Source organism: Puntigrus tetrazona, chromosome 10 (genome assembly GCF_018831695.1).
Source record: "Puntigrus tetrazona isolate hp1 chromosome 10, ASM1883169v1, whole genome shotgun sequence".
Lineage (NCBI taxonomy): Eukaryota > Metazoa > Chordata > Actinopteri > Cypriniformes > Cyprinidae > Puntigrus > Puntigrus tetrazona.
Genome location: NC_056708.1, coordinates 13,355,762 through 13,375,637, shown reverse-complemented (window position 1 = coordinate 13,375,637; position 19,876 = coordinate 13,355,762). Strand labels below are relative to the sequence as shown.

The window sequence follows — 19,876 nt, the reverse complement described above, 5'->3', positions numbered from 1 at the left end:
AGGGGCCAGGAGATAGTGAGGAAGTCAGTGACATGAACAAAATGGTAGCCAAGGCAACTGTATTTCTCTCTTTTTTTTTGTCTGTCTGTCTCTGTAGGGCTGTACGTAAATGTACTGGGGTTTTTTTTTCTATGTATGTGGCTTTGATTCTGTTTTTCTCCCTCTGCATGTACGTACAGGTAGACATACAGCCACCAAATTGACACTCTGTCAACTCTTAAAGCACGAGAGGCTGGAAAAGGAGGGGAAAGCGAGGTCATGCTTTGTCAGGCAGTTTTCTTTACTTAGAATAAAGCGATAGTGAATGCTTTTTTTTAAATCCTCTGTTGCTTTGCAGAGGTGTATGACAGAAAGCTGGACAGTAATTAGGTGAAGGTTGTTGCTGCACATTGCTAATTGGTGGCATTTCTAAAATCTGTGTTCGCAGGAGAGTTTTTTTCTAACTAATCCATCTGGTTTTAGTTATAGATCTGTTTATGAAATGCTTTGCAAAGGTTTTGCTTTGTTAAAAGGCCAGACTGGAAAAAACACCTATAGTCTCTCTCTCTCTATCTCTCTCGCACACACACACACACACACACACACACACACACACACACACACACACTCAGACACAAACATCAATAATTCATCTATTTGATCTTTTATTTATTAATAACCTTATTGCTGTGCTTGGATTTGTCAGAGCTATAGAAAGGTTTTGTTTTTGGGGTTTTATTTCAGCCGATCACTTTTGGAATTCAATCTACTGAGCTTTCTCTGAGGCTTTTTGTGTTTATCTGCACTTTATTTTTGGAATAAAGTTAAAGATTTAGTCAGATGTCAAATAAAAAACAAGCCTAGACAGCAGGAAGGTGTCAGAAAATGATGATATGTCACCGTATCCATGTCTGTGTTTTCAGATGCACAAACCCGCTGTGTCATGCCTGCAGAGCAGTAGTCGATTAATATGGGTTTTTAAATGGCCGATGCCAATGGAAACATCTAGAGAGCAGTGTGGGTCATGTCTGATACATCTATGATATTATGTTAATTAGGAATGACAAGTGAGACTATAGGCTCTATTAAATTGACATTTTATAATACATTTGATTAAAATTCACTCACAATATTAGAAATCTCTGGCCGTGACATGTAATTTTCTAACAAGGCTGCATTTATTTGATCAAAAACAGTAAAAGAGCAATATATTTATTTATATTATATATATTGTAAAATATTTTTACAACTTTTGCATGTGCGTGTGTTAAAACGTATTCCTGTATGAATTTTCAGCATTATTACTCCAGTCTTCAGTGTCACATAACCTTTTAGAAATAGTTCTATACAGATTCGGTTGTCGGGAAGATTTTATAATATTATTATTAATGTTTAAAATGTTTGATAAAATGATTATTTGAAACAAATGTTTTGTATCAAAGCATTTAAGCATTAAGTACGTTTTTATTGTCACTTTCGATCAATTTTAGGCATCCTCGTTGAATGAAAATATTGCTATCTTTAAAAAAGGGAGGAGGCGGGGGTTGTTTTGATGCTGGTTCACATGGCCAGCATAAACCAGCATTCCAGCTTCAAAACGTTCCTATCCAGCATATGCCAATTTTTTTTTTCAACAGGGATTACTCACCCCAAACTCCTGCAATGCAAGCGTCGCATAAACAGTAAAATAAATTTGTTTTATACAAAACTAACCAGAAAGGGTAGCTCTTGGTCGACACTACGTTTATGAAATCTGACCTTCTTTGAAATAAAGACATGCCACTGCTTTTTGCTCCCTAATGATGATGTATGGCCCGCAGTGAGTGTCCTCTGCCTCCCATACTTCTGCGTATAAAGACGTGTTATTCAAATGGCGAAGATCAATAGCTCCCTTGGGCCTCTCTGGGGTTCTGCAGACCCAGGAGAAAACAGGATCACTGTTAATTACTGGCCATGTTGTTCAGAAGCAAACGTACAGTTCTATGACCTCTAAATTGCTATTCAAGTTAGTTGTTTGCTAGTAAACGCACCTGTACTCCGCAGGCAACGTCAACCATCCCAAGCCACGCTGGTGAATACATACTGCCACCTGGTGGTAGAAGGTCAAACAACAATATTTTCCAATGCAATGTTTTATATACAGCGTTAAACCGCGTTCCTAAAACGCATCCCACACACAACAAACACTGAAAAAAACAGTATTGCATTGGAGTTTTTTATTTTCCACATTTCCAAATGATTGGAGCTCGAATCACCCTGTGTACTGTTCAAAAATAATTTGGAGCCACGGCGTATCGGCTTCCTCCGGCCGTTGAGCTCAGGTCAAACCCGAGCTGTTCCCATCTAAACGACACTAAACAAGCCAGCCGATTAAACCAGCTTGCAATTATATTTCAAGCAAAATATTGATATGACGGGGGAAACTGAGCATAAAAGCAGATAAACCTGCAAATAAGCCTCATTTATGTACAAAATATACAACCCGAAATGTATCTACACATTTACACACAAACACACACAAATGTACAGCTCTGTGAATAGAATAGACATGCTTCTCAGAAGCAGTGAAATGAATTCATGTCCTAGACATTGTAGAGTGTGACACAGCAACATATAACAATGACAGTAATAATAATTCATAATAATAATAATGCATATTTGCAACAATCTTTGCCATTTTCTATATTTTTTAAAATATGGTTTGATTTGTAACCTTAACTAATTCATTTTGCATTGTTAGAAGAGCAAAATACTGTACCGTTTATCATAAGAATACATTATTGCCTACCAGGACAGTAAAATGAATGAATATAGTAATGATCAACAAAACATTCCTTAAAACAGAATTTAGAAATAATATGGGCTTGTAAATACTTCACATCAATACGTCACCAGGGTACAACCTTATTTAAAAAATACAGTCACTGTAATCATTCAAATGAGGATAAAACACCTAAATACAGATATTTAAATAATGTACACAAGAACGTACCTATATTTGGTTTGAGAATGCAGTACTTTAGCTTGAAGTGCTGGGTAAAACAAAAACCAGACCTGCTGTTTTTAGATTAGCGTGAGGTGGCTTGTCATTCACATCTGTTTGTTGTAAGCGAAGCTCTAAAGGTGCTAGTTAAAGCTGTCTGCTGCGGTACAGACTGGACAACAGGAAGCAGCGTTACGACTTTTTTACAGGCATGGCTTCATAGCTACGGTGGAGTCTTTCTCTGTCACTTTCTCTGTCCATTTTGTCTCATCTCTCCTCATATGCCCCAAAACACACAACAAAGGACATTTCAGAAGTGGCAGTTTTGAACAGCTGCATAAATTGATATGAAATAAACTGACTTAAATGCCCTATAAGGGGTAAAACACTCTAAAACGAATCTCAATGATCCACGGTCTATTAACTCAACAGGACATGGCAGTTTGTTGTGGTTTAGGGGCTAGAAACAATAAAAACGTTCCATTTCCTCTCTCTTGAATCCCTCCTTCGTCTCGCCAAAGTTTGTTTTTTGCGTCCACCTGCATTTGAGGTTGAACTACATCCCGGTTCCCTCATGCCTGACTCCATGTAGCCATGTTCATATTTTGGTCTCTGGGCCCTCAGGATCCAGAGACTGGAAGGAATTGCGGATGCGGGCGGCCTCGCTAGCACAAAGATGGCCGAAAGCCTTGTTGTACCACTCCGGAGACTTTCCTCTGCAACAGCAAGCAAATACACAGCAATTAGTGAAGCAATAAGAGTTATGTACTGCATGCGTTACACACGCTTGGAGGAAGCACTTGACAAAAAGGAATTTTTAATTAACCAGAGGAATAATTTGTTTTAATGAAACATCAATTTAAAGACAATTATACCAATATCCGGCAATTCTAATTCAGAAAGTATTCAGACCCCTTTTTTAACATTATTAGTTATGTTGTAGCGTTATGTTGTAGTATCAAAAATATAGTAAAATCGATATACTTCAAAATTACAATTTTTATTTTAATATAAAGTAACAAGTGATCTTGATGGTAAAGCAGATTTTTCAGCAGACATTATACCAGAAAGAAATCATACTAGTATGCAGATTATGCCAAATATTTTAACTGTATGTAAAGTATGTAAACTGCATGAAAAAAGTGACATCAGGGATTCAGTCAATTGTCAAAAGTTACAAGAACACTTTTTAGTGCACAGCGTTGTTTATGTTCAACGTGTGCGCCGTCTACTGAATGTAAACAATACTGATTACGTTCTGGTGTACTCTCCAAAATGGTTGAAGATGGTAACTCGGGAAGAATAATTGTTGAATAAATTATGTTACTATTGTTTTCTTTGCACACAAAAAGTCATCTCCGATGCTCTTCATACGTTTCTGGTTACATCCTTGCTGTCTATCGAGGGTCAAAGAGCTCTCAGATTTCAGCAAAACTATCTTAATTTGTGTTTTGAAGATGATCAAAGGTCTTCTGGGACAACATGAGCATAATTAATTTTGGGTGAGCTATCCCTTTTGAAAAGTTGCCATCAGTTTACTTACTTCAGATCAGCTCTGCAAATATGCGTGAGTCTGGACTTCCCGGAGCCACACGGTTCCAGCAGATACTGTGATTCCAGAATTATTCCTCTCACTCCAGCCAGCTGCGGGCTTTCCTCGTGATCGATTGACACCGACACCAGCACACACACACCTTTTGGCATATCTGTCCTCCACGTCCTAAAAAGAAAAAAAAAACACCACCAACATAAATGACAGCAAACACTCATAGTGAATCTGCCGTCCTCTACACAGACGTAAGAGTCAGTCTGCCAAGTGCAAATTTGATTAATTAACAAATGACATGCAGTATTCAAACCGAATGTTTTTATTTTGATCAGATTACTGTTTGCACCTCACAGCTGTGTGTTTGTCAATGAAGTTAAACTGTAGTCTTACAGAGATATTTTGGGCATGACCTGGGTGGTCTAATTTGCTTAGCTGAAAGCATTTTATCCTGAACGAACACAGGGAAGGGTGCTCAGAGCGCTTGGTGAGTGTCTTTCAGTAATGCTCCATGAATGCCCAGCTGTTCAGCAGGGGTACACAAGACCTTTTTACGACCTTGGTGTTCAGAGAATCACAAGAACCAAATGACGCACACAAAAAGCCCTTGGTGCAGATGCTCAAATGAAGCACATGTTTTTCTTACAGCTATAATGCTGTTCACTTGGATATTTGCTAATGGCATCAAACGTGGGTATACGGATCAAACAGTACACACAATCAGATCATGGTGTTGTACTCGCCTGAGCACTACAAAGTCTCTATTGGGGTGAGGGGCCATGCTGTTCAGCTCATACTGGTACACCTCCGTCTGCTTGTCCAGAGTTTCCAGAACCTTCCACTGCAGCAGGTTACTGTCCCACAGGTGGCGCTCTCGCAGTATCCGGTTTAGCACCACAGATGGAGGAGCCTCCACCTCTACAGACACACGCCAACGTCTCAATGGGGTCCTGTCTCCCACCTGTGTGAGACAGCAGACTTTCCTCAGACTTTTATACATTTTATAGGCTTTTGGTCTTTTATTGGATAGGACAGTCAAAGCAGACAGGAAACTGGGGGTGGGAATTGACACAAGCCAGATTCGAGCTTAAGTTGTCAATAAATGTGACCATGCACTTCCCAAACTGTGTCTTCATTTATATTTTTCATATTCACGTTATTGAAAAATTCACTAAATGTAAAATCAAGATTTTAAAAATTGCATAATAAATAAATTACAAAGTAAAAAAAATAGAATAAATAACATAGCATATAAATAATACAATTCTGAATAACTAATACAGGGTACTAATACAGTTTTTGTTTACATAATATATGTGTATACTGTGTATATTTATTATATATATATATATATATATATATATATATATATATATATATATATATATATATAAAAATTAAAAAACATGCATGTACATATTTAAGAAAAATAAGTCACATTTATATATTCAATATTTATATATAATATAAAATATAAGAATATTATTATAGAAATATATAAACATATAAATAATAAAAATATATATGTATGTATGTCTTTATATATACATAATAAATATAAAACAGTACATTAATTAATAAATGTTATCATTACCTTTTTAAACGATATCTCTGTGTTGTCAATATTTGATCTGGCCACCCAGCCCTTGGTCCTGTCTTTGGTCTCTTTCATCAGATTCTGTATCAAGCTCTCTAGATAAGAGCGACATGTGTTTTCCTCCTCTTCTTCATCTTCCTCATCTTGTTGTGGCTGTTTTTTACAAAGCTCATCTAAAGAGGGCGCCAGCAGCTCAGCTTCCATGTATGAGTTTCTGGACTGAGAGACCATCTCCTGAGGAATCTGCACAAACCATATAAAAAGCATTTAAGCAAAAAGCTCCTCTTGTCCTCTAACACTGACATTTTTAAAAGCAGTGATCCAGCAGAATATCTATACTATTCAAATGTTTGGTGTCAGTAAGATTGTTTTTTTTACTGGGAATTTAATTGCATTTGGGATAGAGGACCTCTTAAACACATATGTATTTACTAGACGTACTCTACAACGTCTGCATGACTTCAAGGAGTCAAACTGGCTCAAAAAAGTATTGCAAGAATAACTCTTGCCACCTTCTTTGTCCTTTCTACATAAAGTTGTATTAACTGGTTCTGAGGACTGCCAGTTATTTTATTTGCCATGGATACAATAATGGAAAGTTTGTTCTTGAGTCTGAAATTTATATGCACATACCAGGCAGAAAGCTGAAAGGTTAAAACACTTTCGACAATAGATTTATACACAAGTTCCAAGATGTGCTTACTAACACCGAGACCACTAAGCTGTCTGAGAAGGAAAATTCGCTGAGAGCACCTTTTCAAAATATACTCTGAATTATCAGCAAAAGTAAGCTGAAAATCCAGAATTGAACCAAGATACTTAAAACTTGTTGACCTCAAAGTAAAATTGGCTCACATTTCACATCTTGTTTTGTGCACATAATTTATTCATTGATTTCTAATTGGCTGCAACAATGTCAAGTTTCAAGGGCCTTAATACAAGCCAGGTAGACCAAATCATACATCAGCATATTTAAATAATCAATAATAACAAAATGCTTTGTAAGTGTCTTAAATGATTACAATAATCAGTCGAACCTTTTGTACTTGTTTTGCACACAATCTTATTTAAAAAAAACAAACACACACACACACATAATTTCTCAATGCATGCATGCATGCACTCATGCCAAACATGAGAAAAAATACATTTTGTACCTCGAATAGGTGATTGCACTCAGCAATCATGTGCGCAAGCCCCTGAGTGGCTGCAAGATTCTCATTCAGGTCCTTTTGGTCTGGCCGCCCAGTGGCATACTTCCTCTGGATAGACCTAAATGCAACAAAAGACATCGTATGCACAAGCTTCCATGTGTTTCATAATATTATATATATTTTTTATAGCTGCAAGTGTATAATCTATATATCAGAGCACGTTCTGCACATTTATATGAAGTTCAAAAACATGTTTCAAGTTTCGCCATTGCCCCGTCCCCCTCAGGCCAGTCCGGGTAAGTTTAAGCTAAACTACCCATCTATTTCAAACTACCCCTCACTTTTTTCCACACCTCCTCCTGTCTCTGGCCCTCAGGCTAGGTGTCTGCTCAGTGTCGAGTAATGCTCCCTAATGAACACAATGATGGGGGAGTTGTCTGTATGCTGAGTTAATAAAACACTTCACGCCTTCTCACGACACCTCAAGGCCTTAGAGGCCTAATGACAAAGCGCGCATATCATCCTATAGCTCTTATACACTCTTTTAGCCTTGTGTTGAGGACATATGTTTGGAATGTGCAAAAATGGAACTCCATTACCTCGGCGACAAATTATCATTCTTCATGATGTTAAGGTGGAAGAGAGAAGGAGCGAGGCACACCGCCAGGTTCATTGGGGTCATCTGGTTCTCTTCAACAGAGGAAGTAACATCATTTAGGAAGCACAGCAGCGTCTGCAGGACATCACGGTTTTCATCGGCCATTAACATGATAGCTGCCTGCACAGCCTGTAAGCGCTGCTCTTTAGGGACATCTGGGTAGACAGAGGGTGTGTTAGCTATTTGAATGTACTGTAAGGAGTATTTGTGCAGAAAAGCTGATACACAGACAGGAAATGCTCTTACACTGGTATATGTGGAGGAAGGTCTCGCCCATTTTGCTCGTGAGGAGAGGCTCAGGCAAGTCTCTGAAGAACTGTTTGACCATATCTGCCACATCATATGCTGACTGATCCTCGTAGTTCACATTTTCTGGGGAGGTTTCACACATTTGCCTCAAAGCCTGAATACGAGACTTTACCCCGGATTTACGGAAAAGTCCCACCTGAAATACAAAGAGAAAAGCCAATACGATTTTTATCTTTTTCACATTAAAAGGCAATTATTGGTAGCCTGGGTGTATAAAAGAGCAAAAGAAAGTCAAAATATCCTCAAAAGCTTTATGATAATATGGTCTATGGCTCCTTCTATTTAAGTTTATAGACTTTTTTCAGTAATTTTTTCATCTTCCAGACAAAAATCTAATGACTTAGAAAAGATTCAGCACTTCTCTGCTCAACAAGTCACAGTACTTGAGGCATCATTCATAACTGCAACCCAAGCATTTGTTTAGAACGTAACCCTAAAAGTGAGCAATAGTAATAAGGATTTGAGTAACATTAAAATAAAATGTTAATACATTTGATATTGATTTATTAAGACATCAACATACAAGGGGAAAAAAAAACATAAAAACAAACACTATTAGGGTTTGTGTGGCTTATCTGTTTTTAAAAATGAAGAAGTGGCTAGACATCAAGATTTTGAATGAGTTTGGAATAACTTTGACCCTGGCCTAACTTATACAAAGCTTTTAATCAGTCTTGCAATGCAAATGTGAATGTAACTGCATACCTGGTCCAAACACTGGCTCCTTAAAAAGCGCAGGGCGAGCTGTAAGCTTATGGGCAAAGGGTGTCCGTACCGCTGGACATGGACAATCAGAGGAACACTGAATACCATCTTATCCTTGTAGTCTGGTCCCTTCATTCTCTTCATAAATTTCGGCACTGACCTAAGAACATATACACACAGCATTAAGAAGTGGTAATCGTTTAGGGCCATAAAGGAACTGTACTGTACGTAGGATCTTCTATAAGAATCTTGATTATATATGATGCAAGAAGAAGTATTCCACAAGCTCTAGGGCTTTAATACAGGACTCGCTTAACTGAGCAGACACTTTGATCACTGTGTAATTCAATAAGAGCAAAGAACTGACAAGACATCCTCCAATCAAATCCCACAGGGACTTTGCATGACTGATTCATCTTATTGCTTCAACATAACTTTCAAAAGTCTGAGGGCAGTAAGATTTTAATAAAGCAAGGACAAATAAATACTGTTTTTTCAAACTGTCCATTCATCAAATAATCCTGACAAATGTATCACAGCTTGTACAACTGTTTTCAGCACTAATAATAAATGCTATAAGCATATTAGGTAACTCACCAAGTCCACCCATGCTTGTTGGACATGGAGTATTTCTCCATGATAGCAGTGAGACGCAATAAAGAGAACTTCTGCAGCAAGCTAAGCTGGCCCACTGATTGGCTGGATATCTGTAGCGAGATTCCTGATTGGCTGAGGAGGTTTGACATCCTGAAGCTGGGCCATCTAAGACTAGAAAAACACACAAATAATAAAGATAATCTAAATATGAAAAGATCTCTAAAGCTCTCTAAAGTATAAATAAAAATTCAAGAAAGCAGAAAAACATATATGTTATTGTTTAATAAGTGCCTCTCAGCATATCCATCTTGAAAAGTCTCACCGTGGTCGTGTCAGAGAAGCCCCCACCCCTGAGTCCCTTCTCTCTCTGGTGCTGGAGGTGTCTGTTTCATTTAATGAAACCTCATCCTTGTTGCCGTCGTTCGGTGTGGTCAATCCCTCAATTACAGAAGTCCCCTCAAAATCCAGTGTGATCTGACTAGAAGATTGGCCATCAATAATCCTCTGGTCCCGACCCCTGCCACCATCCCCCTCCCCTTCATTCTCCGGCAAGATGTTTTTTGACCAGTGGTCCACGATCTGCTGCAGCCCATTCACATGCTGCAGAATGTCATCCAAATGTGGGAATATATCCTCCTTCTCAAGGTCCAGTAAGTCCCCCGTGCTTGCGTAAAGGTGTGAACCTGGTACGTTATCGTACACACTGATCCTGCTTCCTCGTGGGCAGCAGCGTGTCACGGGACGGAGTTCCCTTCCGCCGACTTTCCTGCACTTGAAGGGCTGCAGCTCTGAATCCAGGAGCTTCCAGTTTCCGTGTTCCTTACTTGCTGGCGTCAGACTCTCGATTGATAGCGCTTTAGGAAAGGTACCAGGTTTGTGGTCTTTAGGGATGTGCACTAATAGCTCGTCATAGGAGCGAAACTCATTTTTGCGACTCTGCTCGACCGGTCTCCTCCTTTGGGGAGCGCCTGCAAGAACATCGATGTCCTCTAGATATATGCCTGCACGTTTACCAGGAGGAAACATCTTTGAGACACGTTCCTTCATGTTCGGGGTGCTTTCGGCACTACCGCTGGTTTCTGAATGGCTGCTAGCTTCACTGCTGGCCAGTGAATTTAGGCAGTTGTTAGCAGGTGGCATGTTTTCAGCATTTAGAGGCCCGCCGTTTAAAATCTGAACACATCGTAGAGTCTTTAGTGCCGCTGGCTCGCTTTGCAGAACTGGGCCGCTGATAACCAAAGAGCGCCGCTCCGAACGACCCATCGATGGCCCCCACGTTCGACCCAGCGTTTCCATCCTCCTCAGGAAGTCTTTGGCGCGAGTGCGTCCACGTCGCCTGCTCTTGGCAGGAAGTGAACCGTAATGAGGCAGTTCTCTGGGCAAGTGCAGTGGGGTGAGCGAGGCAGAGTCAGGCATTGCAGCCAAAGAGTCTTCGCTGTGCAGGGAGCAGATCTCCGGCTCGCTGAGGTCTGTCAGAATGCTCTCGCTGCTCACGGTGGTCCGCAAACCCTCACCCACCTCAGAGGGGCTACGCTCCTCCGCTCTACCCAGGAGGTAATCGATGTCTTGCAGACGTGACCAGCGCCGACTGTTCCACTCAAACGTCCATCTATTACTGATGGCCAACAGGTCCTCCTCATCAGAGTCCTCACTCTGCATGCACCAGAAATGCACAGAATTAAAATTAGTTTGATATGATTTAGGGTTTGTTTTAGTTCCTAAACTTAAAAGATATACATATTATAGTACTTTGTAGCATAACAAAAAACTGACTTATAATTCTCACTCAGTGGATGATAAAATGGGAGAATGATCTTTTGACTGTGACAAACGTTTTCCCCACTTAACATAAAATTTTTTTTTATGATCTGTCTTTCTCTATGATATATATAAAAGTGCCCCAATTATGGATTTGTGAAAATGAACTTTCATGCAGTTTGTAACAGCTCTAAGTGAATGAAAACATCCTGTAAATCTGAAAGTGCATGTATAAATGTATAAAGTTATTGTCTCTTAAAAGAAAGAGTCAACTCTGAATCATTGAAAGTAGCCAGCTTTAAAAATCTAAAAAGTCCCAAGCCGTTTCATGTTGATGTCAAAATTAAACATTAGCATACTGGCTGGTCTTTTACTGTTGGACTGAATGAAACTGCAATTTCATCCGTTGCCACTAGGTGATGGTTTAAATGGTTTAAACACTGGTTTGAACTAAATCGACCAATCACTGTAGGGCAGTGGTGTCAAACTCAATTTCTGGAGGGCCGGAGCCCTGCAGAGTTTAGATTCAACCCTGCTAAAACACATATACTATGCATGTCTGAAGTACTTGATTAGCTGGATCAGGTGTGTTTAATTAGGGTTGCATCTAAACTCTGCAGGGCTCCGGCCATCCAGGAATTGAGTTTGACACCCCTGCTGTAGGGGTTTGAATCGCTGAACAAATTTTTGGGAGTCGATGAACAAATAAAGTAAAAATTATAAAGTGAACTTGCGTGCAGGTTACCCTGTTGTTTAGGACATACAAAAACAAATTATGAACCTTTCATAACACATAATGGAGCACTTCAATGGAAATTTGCATTTTTTGTGTTGTGTGATTAATGAGATGAAATCAAGACTTATTTGCACAGATGTTAACAGTATGTTTTACAGTAAAGCTCAGGCACATAAGATCACACAGCCAGCACAGGAAAGAGCTGTAAAGGGCTCTGACAGCCTCTTAACATTGTATATACCTTCACAACCCATTTCCTATTTAAAATAACGCAGACCTCCTACGTTTAAATTGAGTAACAGTTATGATGTCAAAAGAGGCTCATGGCATTTGAAAAATGTCAGGAGATTATTTCAAAAACATTCCGTAAATCATACTAGCTGGTTTGGGGAATTCTCAAATATCATCCAAACAAGAGGACTTGAACATAACAGGTATCAAATCACTGTCTGGTTGTGTTAAAGACAGCAACACCCAAGCACCCCTTTCACATGCCAGGGTCGTCAGTAAAAGCGTCAGAAATGACCTACTGAATGAGATCCACGGCTTACATTCATAATTAGGCTGAAATACGACCCCCTGAGTAAACAGTCAATAGTCTCGACTGAAGATTAAACCGGCGCTTCTATGCTGAAAGCCAACATCAATTCCAATGACTGCTCTTTTTATATAATCTGCTTTGTTATAAGCAGTACATAAGCCAAATAATCCATTTTAAAAATCCACACAGACAGATTTACTCTAAAGACATATTTTTATTTCACAGACATACTTTAAAAATAAATATATAAATGCACTATAAACTGGAGCCATTGTAATAATTGTAAAAACTTTATAATTGTATAGATTATTTAATCAGATCAGAAATGTAATTACATTTTGCATTTAAAATAAATATGCAAATCTTGACTTTTTTTTCAGGTTTAAACATTTATTTTGCATAAAAACACAGTTTTCTTTTTCTTTGCATTGTGACATGAATTACATGACAATGAAGAACATTTTAACAATAACATTTAACAAAAATAATAATAAAATAATTAATTGTTAATTAATTCATCCTTTACTTTCATGCAGTAAGTAAAAGTAAAGACATTTCTAAAGTTTTCAAAAGGATTCTATTTAGAAAAATGCTTTTCTTTTGAATTTTCTATTCATCACAAAATCCTGAAACAGATATATGTACACACACACACACATTTCTTTACAGTTTACAAAAGATTCGCTCAAATCCAATTCAGTATTGAATGTTTTGAAGAAAAAAAAGGGACAACCACTTACTTTCTTCTTGGGGAGGCTCACGTCCAGTTTCATGGAGGCACACTTGTTCAAAGTGTTGAGGCGACTGGAAGAGAGAAGACACGGTCACTGGTGCATCCGTCACTCTCATCTCCGCCACAAAGAAACCATACAGCCACAGAAAGAGAGAGACAATCCACTGTAGATCCTACACTCGTCTAACCTCTGTTTGCCTCTCTACATGCAGGTATAGATTTCAAGAAACTCTCACTATCTGTGTCCTGATTGGCTGATGGAAAGAGTGACGGGACGGCTTGGCAGACGTAGGTTCTAATCTCTTTCAAGACATGGCCATGAATGAATGAGACTCTGACGGGACTGCAGAAGGAAAAACAGAGGGATAAAGAGAGCGAGAGAGTGGGCAATCCACCTTCTCGTCCACCTCCTCTTTGATCTAACCCTACAGCGCCCTTTAACGTTCTCATCTGACTGATCTTCACCCCTGAAGAGTTTTTCTCCACCCCTTTTTACACACACACACACACACACACTTTCTTCCATACTCTAAAAGAGATTGCAGACCCCTCACTTTATATCCATTCCAGACACAAACAAGCTATTATTTCACCTATAAAACCAGACTTGTTGTTTTTGACACATTAAAATGTGACATCAACGTGGTTAATCAGCTGTCTGCTGACACAATTTTTCAATCAAGATACTCTAATTAAACATCCCGGGCCCAGATGGCCACATAAATGTGCTTAAATATCATGTCTGTGGCGTGATAATGAAACGCCATTATCATGCCAGAAGATAGTGTCCTTAAGAGCAGTGTGTGTATTCTCTGACAGTAAAGCTGTCAGATCTCACTAACGCTGTCATTAGAGGTATTAGACAGGGAGACAACCTGCTAGAAACCCTCAATGCCTCAAACCCTGGGCCTCGCTTCACACAAACACACACAGCCATCTGTTACTAGCCTATACTGGCAGCCCCAAGCCCCCCTCAGGCCTTTAAGAGGGACATCAGAGCGGACTCCACGGGGGCTGCATTAGGGATCAAAGCGACGGGGAAGGGGACAGACTTTATGGAGGACATGGGTCAGACAGCTACAGAGGTGGGGTCGCCACTGGGCCAGCGCCACTGAGCTTTCTCGTACTTGTACATACAGAATGGCGGGGGCAATAATAGGGTTTGGTCTGGTTGTGTTCTGGTCTTAAAAAGAGCCGCTAAAGTTTCCGAAACACATTTGCTCATTAAAAAACAACAACAAAGCTTTTGATTTTACTATAAACAAAACTGTTATGATTATATAAATATAGATGTATAGATATTCACATAAATCACAATACATAATTTTTTTTTTTTTTAGATATTTTTATGGATTTTATGAATAAAGATGAATACTGCTTAACAACTAATAATAGTAGTATTAATGAAAGAAAACAAACCATTAAAAAAATTTATTGAATAAATTCAAACAAATAAATTACTAGTAATAATCCCAGACACAAAATAATACAAAAACCCTACACAAATAACAAAAAGCTCATGAGTAAAAACAGATACGTAGTCAGTCTTTAATTTACTTTTAAAGCAAAGACATTTCTAATGTTACAAAAGGTTTCTATTTCAAAAAATGGCTATAAAAAAATCTGTTATAAAAAGAAAAATAATGACACAAAATAATATAAACCCCTTATACAAAAAATGGATAGAAATAGCATCTCTCTTATAAATAAATTGACATGTGGCATTGTGAAAGAAGAGTTACTTTAGAGGCACATAGTGCTATTGCATTAATGTGACATATGCAAAATAAGGCCACCTAAATTAAATGCAAAAGAAAATAGAAAAAATATATATTTCATGTTAGCCTTAATGTTTTATATTGTTCACCACTGTGCAATATAAATAAACAGAATTACGTGGCCCTCAACAAGTACAAGTGATTGACAATAAGGCCTTTGATTTTCACAGCTGTCATTTTAAGTAAAGACGGTGTATCAAATTTCATCCTGTAGACTGCAAGACGCTCAATCTAAAGAATCTCTAGATATCCAGATAATCCTAATCTACAAATTTGGAATCTTACCGGCAAAGAGGCTCCACAAGGTCTTTGTCGAGAAAGTCATGGTCCCTCTTGACAGAAGATATTTCAATGGGAAACTGGGAATCTGCAGGCAGAGAAAGAAAACAGATCACTCCTCTATCCTGCTAAAAAAGTTGAACATAACCAATATATTCAGAGCGAGCGCTAACGAAAGTTCACATATCGATCAAGTGCATGTTATTTATTGTTACTGTCATTAATGCAAATCAAAAACACAAATTAAAATGGAATGTGATTAATAGAAAACAGAGAGATAACCGGATAAAACTCTTTTAGTTCGTCTATCCAGACATCTGTGGAGGTTCTGCAGAGGATCACACAGCAGCTGTGGTGTAATTCTTATAAATCAAAAGCAATCTCTGGCAGACGCTCCTTCACTGATTACATTATACACAGCAGACTGGCTCTGAAACTGAACCAGAGGTTATCGTATAACTCCCTCGATTCCACTCAAGCAAATGCAAATAACTAGCATTAGAGGGAAAAACCTGATAAAGATGTGCTCTAAGGTGTTTTCCCATTGGAATCCTGGAGTTATCTATTTATGTCATAATGCTATAATGACCTCGCAAAGGTCGCAAAGAGCTTCTTCCATTTTATGATTTTCTCATGAGAGCCAAGCTCTGAATTTACACGGAATTAAATATAGAATTGTTGACATTTTATCACTCACTGACGTAAAGTATCATAAGGAGGAGTCAGGGGAACAGAGAGAGAGAGAGAGAGCAGCAGAGAGAATAGTATCCTCTCGACCCCTCGGCTGGCCTGGGCGGAAGACTGAGGCAAAGGCCTGTATTTTCCCGGCAGTGATAATGAAGACTTTTTCCCATGACCTCTTCCTCCCTTTGGATAGAAACTCTAGCCTGCAAATAGCTCGCAGCGGCCCTAAAATGACTACAAAAGATAAAGAGAGGGAGGGAAAAAAAAATGTGCTGACAAAAGGAGCACACAGCTGTGTAAATGCGTTTTTTATTCCATATGACTGAAACGGAAAATCAGGTATAATTCAGCTGATCACAGCTTGGCCCAGCTGAGGTGGGATGCGATAGGTGTGATCTCAGGCTCAAAACAACAGGCAGCTCTTCTCTCTCTCGTCCTGCCGCATTCCTGATTTTTTACCGTCACTTAACCTCACAGCTGCAGCCACACTGCAGACATTTGTTGAGGCCAATGAATCAGCGAGCGATTCTTAGACGTTTGTGTGTATGTTTATAGATATGAATCCCGCTGCTTACCCTCATAAAGTTGGGCATACTGTGGGAATCCCGCCGCCCTCAGCCAGTCACATGCCTCCTTTGCCTCGATTTCTGAAAGCAAACAATGACATGATTCTTCAAAGGTTTATTAATCAATTTCAACCTGATCACACACACGTTCATGTTCAGATTTATTAATTATAACTAGCTATTGGTCTCAATAAAGCAAAAATATGCATATAATGCAACTGCAATCTTAAATATGCAACATAATGTATTTAATGACACTAAAATTTGGTGTCTGAAGATATAAGTACACACACACACGTATATGCATAAATACTATATAGGTCTATAGTTATTTAAAAGCTATTAAAGTTGAGAAAACGTAAAAGAAAAATGAAGAATGGGATTTCTTATGTGTGTGTTTTGTCTGGATCTTTTTACACTGCATTCATTGAGAAAGATCCACAAGAGATGAAAAAAGAGAGTAAAAACAAAGTGTCTCTCAAAATAAGCCATCATAAAAGCGGACGGGTCAGGAAATGACCTCACCACAATCTGACAATTATATCCTTTTCTTACAGGATTCTCCACATACTTGCGCTTAATTACACATTTGCTGAACAGAAACCACTCACAGTCTGCAGAAATCTCCCTCTGAACACAACACTGAGCATTTACATGCAGTGCTCTCAAACTAACACGAAGCAAAAGCCAGTGGTTCTTACACTTACTGGTCGTTCTCATCACTTCATCATGAAGAAGAAACATGTGTATCTCTCAGATCTGAGCATCCCTTTTTCTCCAAGCTCTCAAAAAGTCCAAAAACTGGTTCAGTCAGCATACGGTCCAGTTGTGTCCACAGCTGCCTCAGATAGCTGCCTGCTCCTCCTCTGCCCTGTCCCTTTCTTCTGTCCTCTCTCGCTCGCTCTAGATTAGAACATCCTCCCTCTGACTGATGTGCTCATCCTCAAGTCTCTTTCTTTGTACTTTTTTTTAACAAACCTAACAAGGTTTTTACACAGATTTCACAATTCTATTAGAATCTCAGTTTCATTTAATTCAAAATTGATTATTATGTAAATATATCACTGATTTGCATACAAATGTACTCAATAAAGTTTTTTATACTAATAAAGGTAATATTTTTCTACTCCAATACAAAATATAAACATTTAAATGGTAGCTGTCATTAAAATTTAATTTAATTTATTTTTTTTTTAATTATTTTTTTTTTTTTACAAATTTAACACTAAAGAAGAGTAAAAAAAAACAAGAATATATTTATCAAAATGCACCTCTCCAACGTTCATTAGTCTTGAGTTTATGGACAAATTTTTTTTTTCTGAGATTATATTATTTACATTGTTTACAAGCTGTTATACAGACATCTTTCCACGGTTGAAACACTCATTGAGTGATTACATGAGACAGGATATGGATTTTGGTAAGTTGTACGCTTTCTCTTTCACTTCACATTAAACAGCACCAAAACGTTATTGTTTGAAGACTGTAATAAAATGGTGAGAGTTTGAAATATAAGACTGTTTCCTACCAAAAGTAATAAAGCACAAAACGTATTGCGATTTATTGGATTGGAAATGCACTACAATGTTATCTGAGAATAGGCTTGACCCATTTATTTTTCCGATTTGAGAATCAATATTGTTTTGTTAATATGAGAATCGATTAAAACTGAGAAATTACTTTCAGCCCTAATATTACAGCGACTGCATAGCAACCCTTTAAAACACAGCACACATTTGCATTAACATAGAAACAACCTGGAAAAAACCTACAACCATCAACACAGAGGCAATAAGAAAAAAACACTCACTTTCTTCAAAACATCTTTATACTGTAGATACAGTGGAGAGAGACAAGAAATTATTGGAAGAGGGAACCAGAAACCCCATCATTTTCTCTTGTTGTGTTCCATCATTGAGCTAAGATGATGAAAGATGCTACATGTGTTATTGAGTAGAACAACATTAACTGACAGAAGCTGTCACGCTAACTTCCATTCCACACATGATTTAGTAGAAGAGAACAAAATCTAGGCACAAAATCTGTTTTGAAACATGTGGATGTGTCATCAAATGCATTTGTAAAAGAACAATATGTTAAAACCTAAATCCCTTTCTGGTGTTTTTTTTTTTTTATTCTTTCTGCTTCCGATCTGACATTGTCATTCCTCAGTGTGTCCGGTTCCTGGCGGCAGGAAAGGAATTCCTCACACTTTGGTCTACAGCACAATCCCCAGTGATTAGCTCTCCCCTGAGGGGTATGAATGACTGATTTACAATAATACCACTGACAAACACAAAGTCCAAGTCTGAGAGACACGAATTCCCTTCACAGCACACTCGTGTGTCATATAAAATGTCATTTCCTCTGCTCCTCTAAAGTATTCACTAACAGGACGCATTATGGAAAATAATGCTCTTTGAACAGTTGATACTATGTATGTGCTAACTTTCACAACGCATAGCTGTATAGTTTGTAAAAGAGATCATTCAGAAATCTGTACAATCATGATGTGGCATATTAACATATGAATGCCCAAGAAAGGTAACACACCAACTTACAACACAGGTGTACAAAAACTGTATCTTTACCATTCAAAGCATCTCAAATGAAAGTCACGCATACCAATTCCTTTTACGTCTCCGTGTTCAATACTATTTCTGCATGTTTAGCATTCAGAAACACACTCACACACGGAAGCAATTAGAGAAAGACACGATGAGGCCTTTTTACAGCGCAAACACTGCTATCAAGAAACAGCGCTCAGTGGGGGCAGCCAAGCATGCTGTCACAGGCAGGAAAAGACCCCTGTGTCAACCGCTGTGGATGTTTGTTCTGTTTTAATGGTTTGTTTGTTTCTTTCATTGACAGAGTTAAATAAAGCTTTGGTCTTTCGGATCGCACAAGGAGTCGATTATCAAACGATAGGTTCACGTGAGCGACGGAGGAATTTAAAGTGTAATTATGCTGTGTAATTATGGGCATTAGCGTTCACGAAACACGGCATTACATGAGTTTTTATGAGCATTTGTGATGGTCTTAAAGATCTATTGAAGTGTGATAAAAAAGTGAAGTATGATGATGTCATATTGCTGATAAGTAATTAGTCAACAAATACTATAGAAAAAACGACATCTTAAAAAAATACTTTTCTTTTAATCCGGAATCATTAATCCTTCATATTTGCCTGGACTTGCCTTCTGTGGCACACCAAAATACAAGCCTACAGCTGTTTAAATGTTTGGGATTTTTTAAGTAATATTCTGTAAAAAT

At 38.3% G+C, this 19,876-nt stretch overlaps 1 protein-coding gene across 7 annotated transcripts in view; it reads right to left on the bottom strand.

Annotated features, from left to right (window-relative positions):
- Nucleotides 1-684: 684 nt before the first annotated feature.
- The window catches only part of stard13a (StAR-related lipid transfer (START) domain containing 13a), a 46,283-nt gene continuing 27,091 nt past the window's right edge, over nt 685-19,876 (bottom strand). For 4 of the 7 annotated variants that reach the window (XM_043250702.1, XM_043250698.1, XM_043250697.1 and 1 more), the window contains 13 exons: nt 16,613-16,684; nt 15,360-15,441; nt 13,304-13,367; nt 9,851-11,181; nt 9,529-9,699; nt 8,932-9,091; nt 8,164-8,362; nt 7,859-8,072; nt 7,263-7,377; nt 6,103-6,348; nt 5,252-5,469; nt 4,506-4,682; nt 685-3,678 (listed from right to left, as the gene is read on the bottom strand). In XM_043250702.1, coding sequence (XP_043106637.1) covers nt 3,561-3,678; nt 4,506-4,682; nt 5,252-5,469; nt 6,103-6,348; nt 7,263-7,377; nt 7,859-8,072; nt 8,164-8,362; nt 8,932-9,091; nt 9,529-9,699; nt 9,851-11,181; nt 13,304-13,367; nt 15,360-15,441; nt 16,613-16,684 — 3,167 coding nt within the window. In that variant the 3' untranslated portion in view covers nt 685-3,560. Of the gene's footprint in view, nt 3,679-4,505; nt 4,683-5,251; nt 5,470-6,102; nt 6,349-7,262; nt 7,378-7,858; nt 8,073-8,163; nt 8,363-8,931; nt 9,092-9,528; nt 9,700-9,850; nt 11,182-13,303; nt 13,368-15,359; nt 15,442-16,050; nt 16,493-16,612; nt 16,685-17,304; nt 17,550-19,876 lie in introns of those variants that run through there. The other 3 variants (XM_043250704.1, XM_043250700.1, XM_043250703.1) reach the window with 3 other exon arrangements.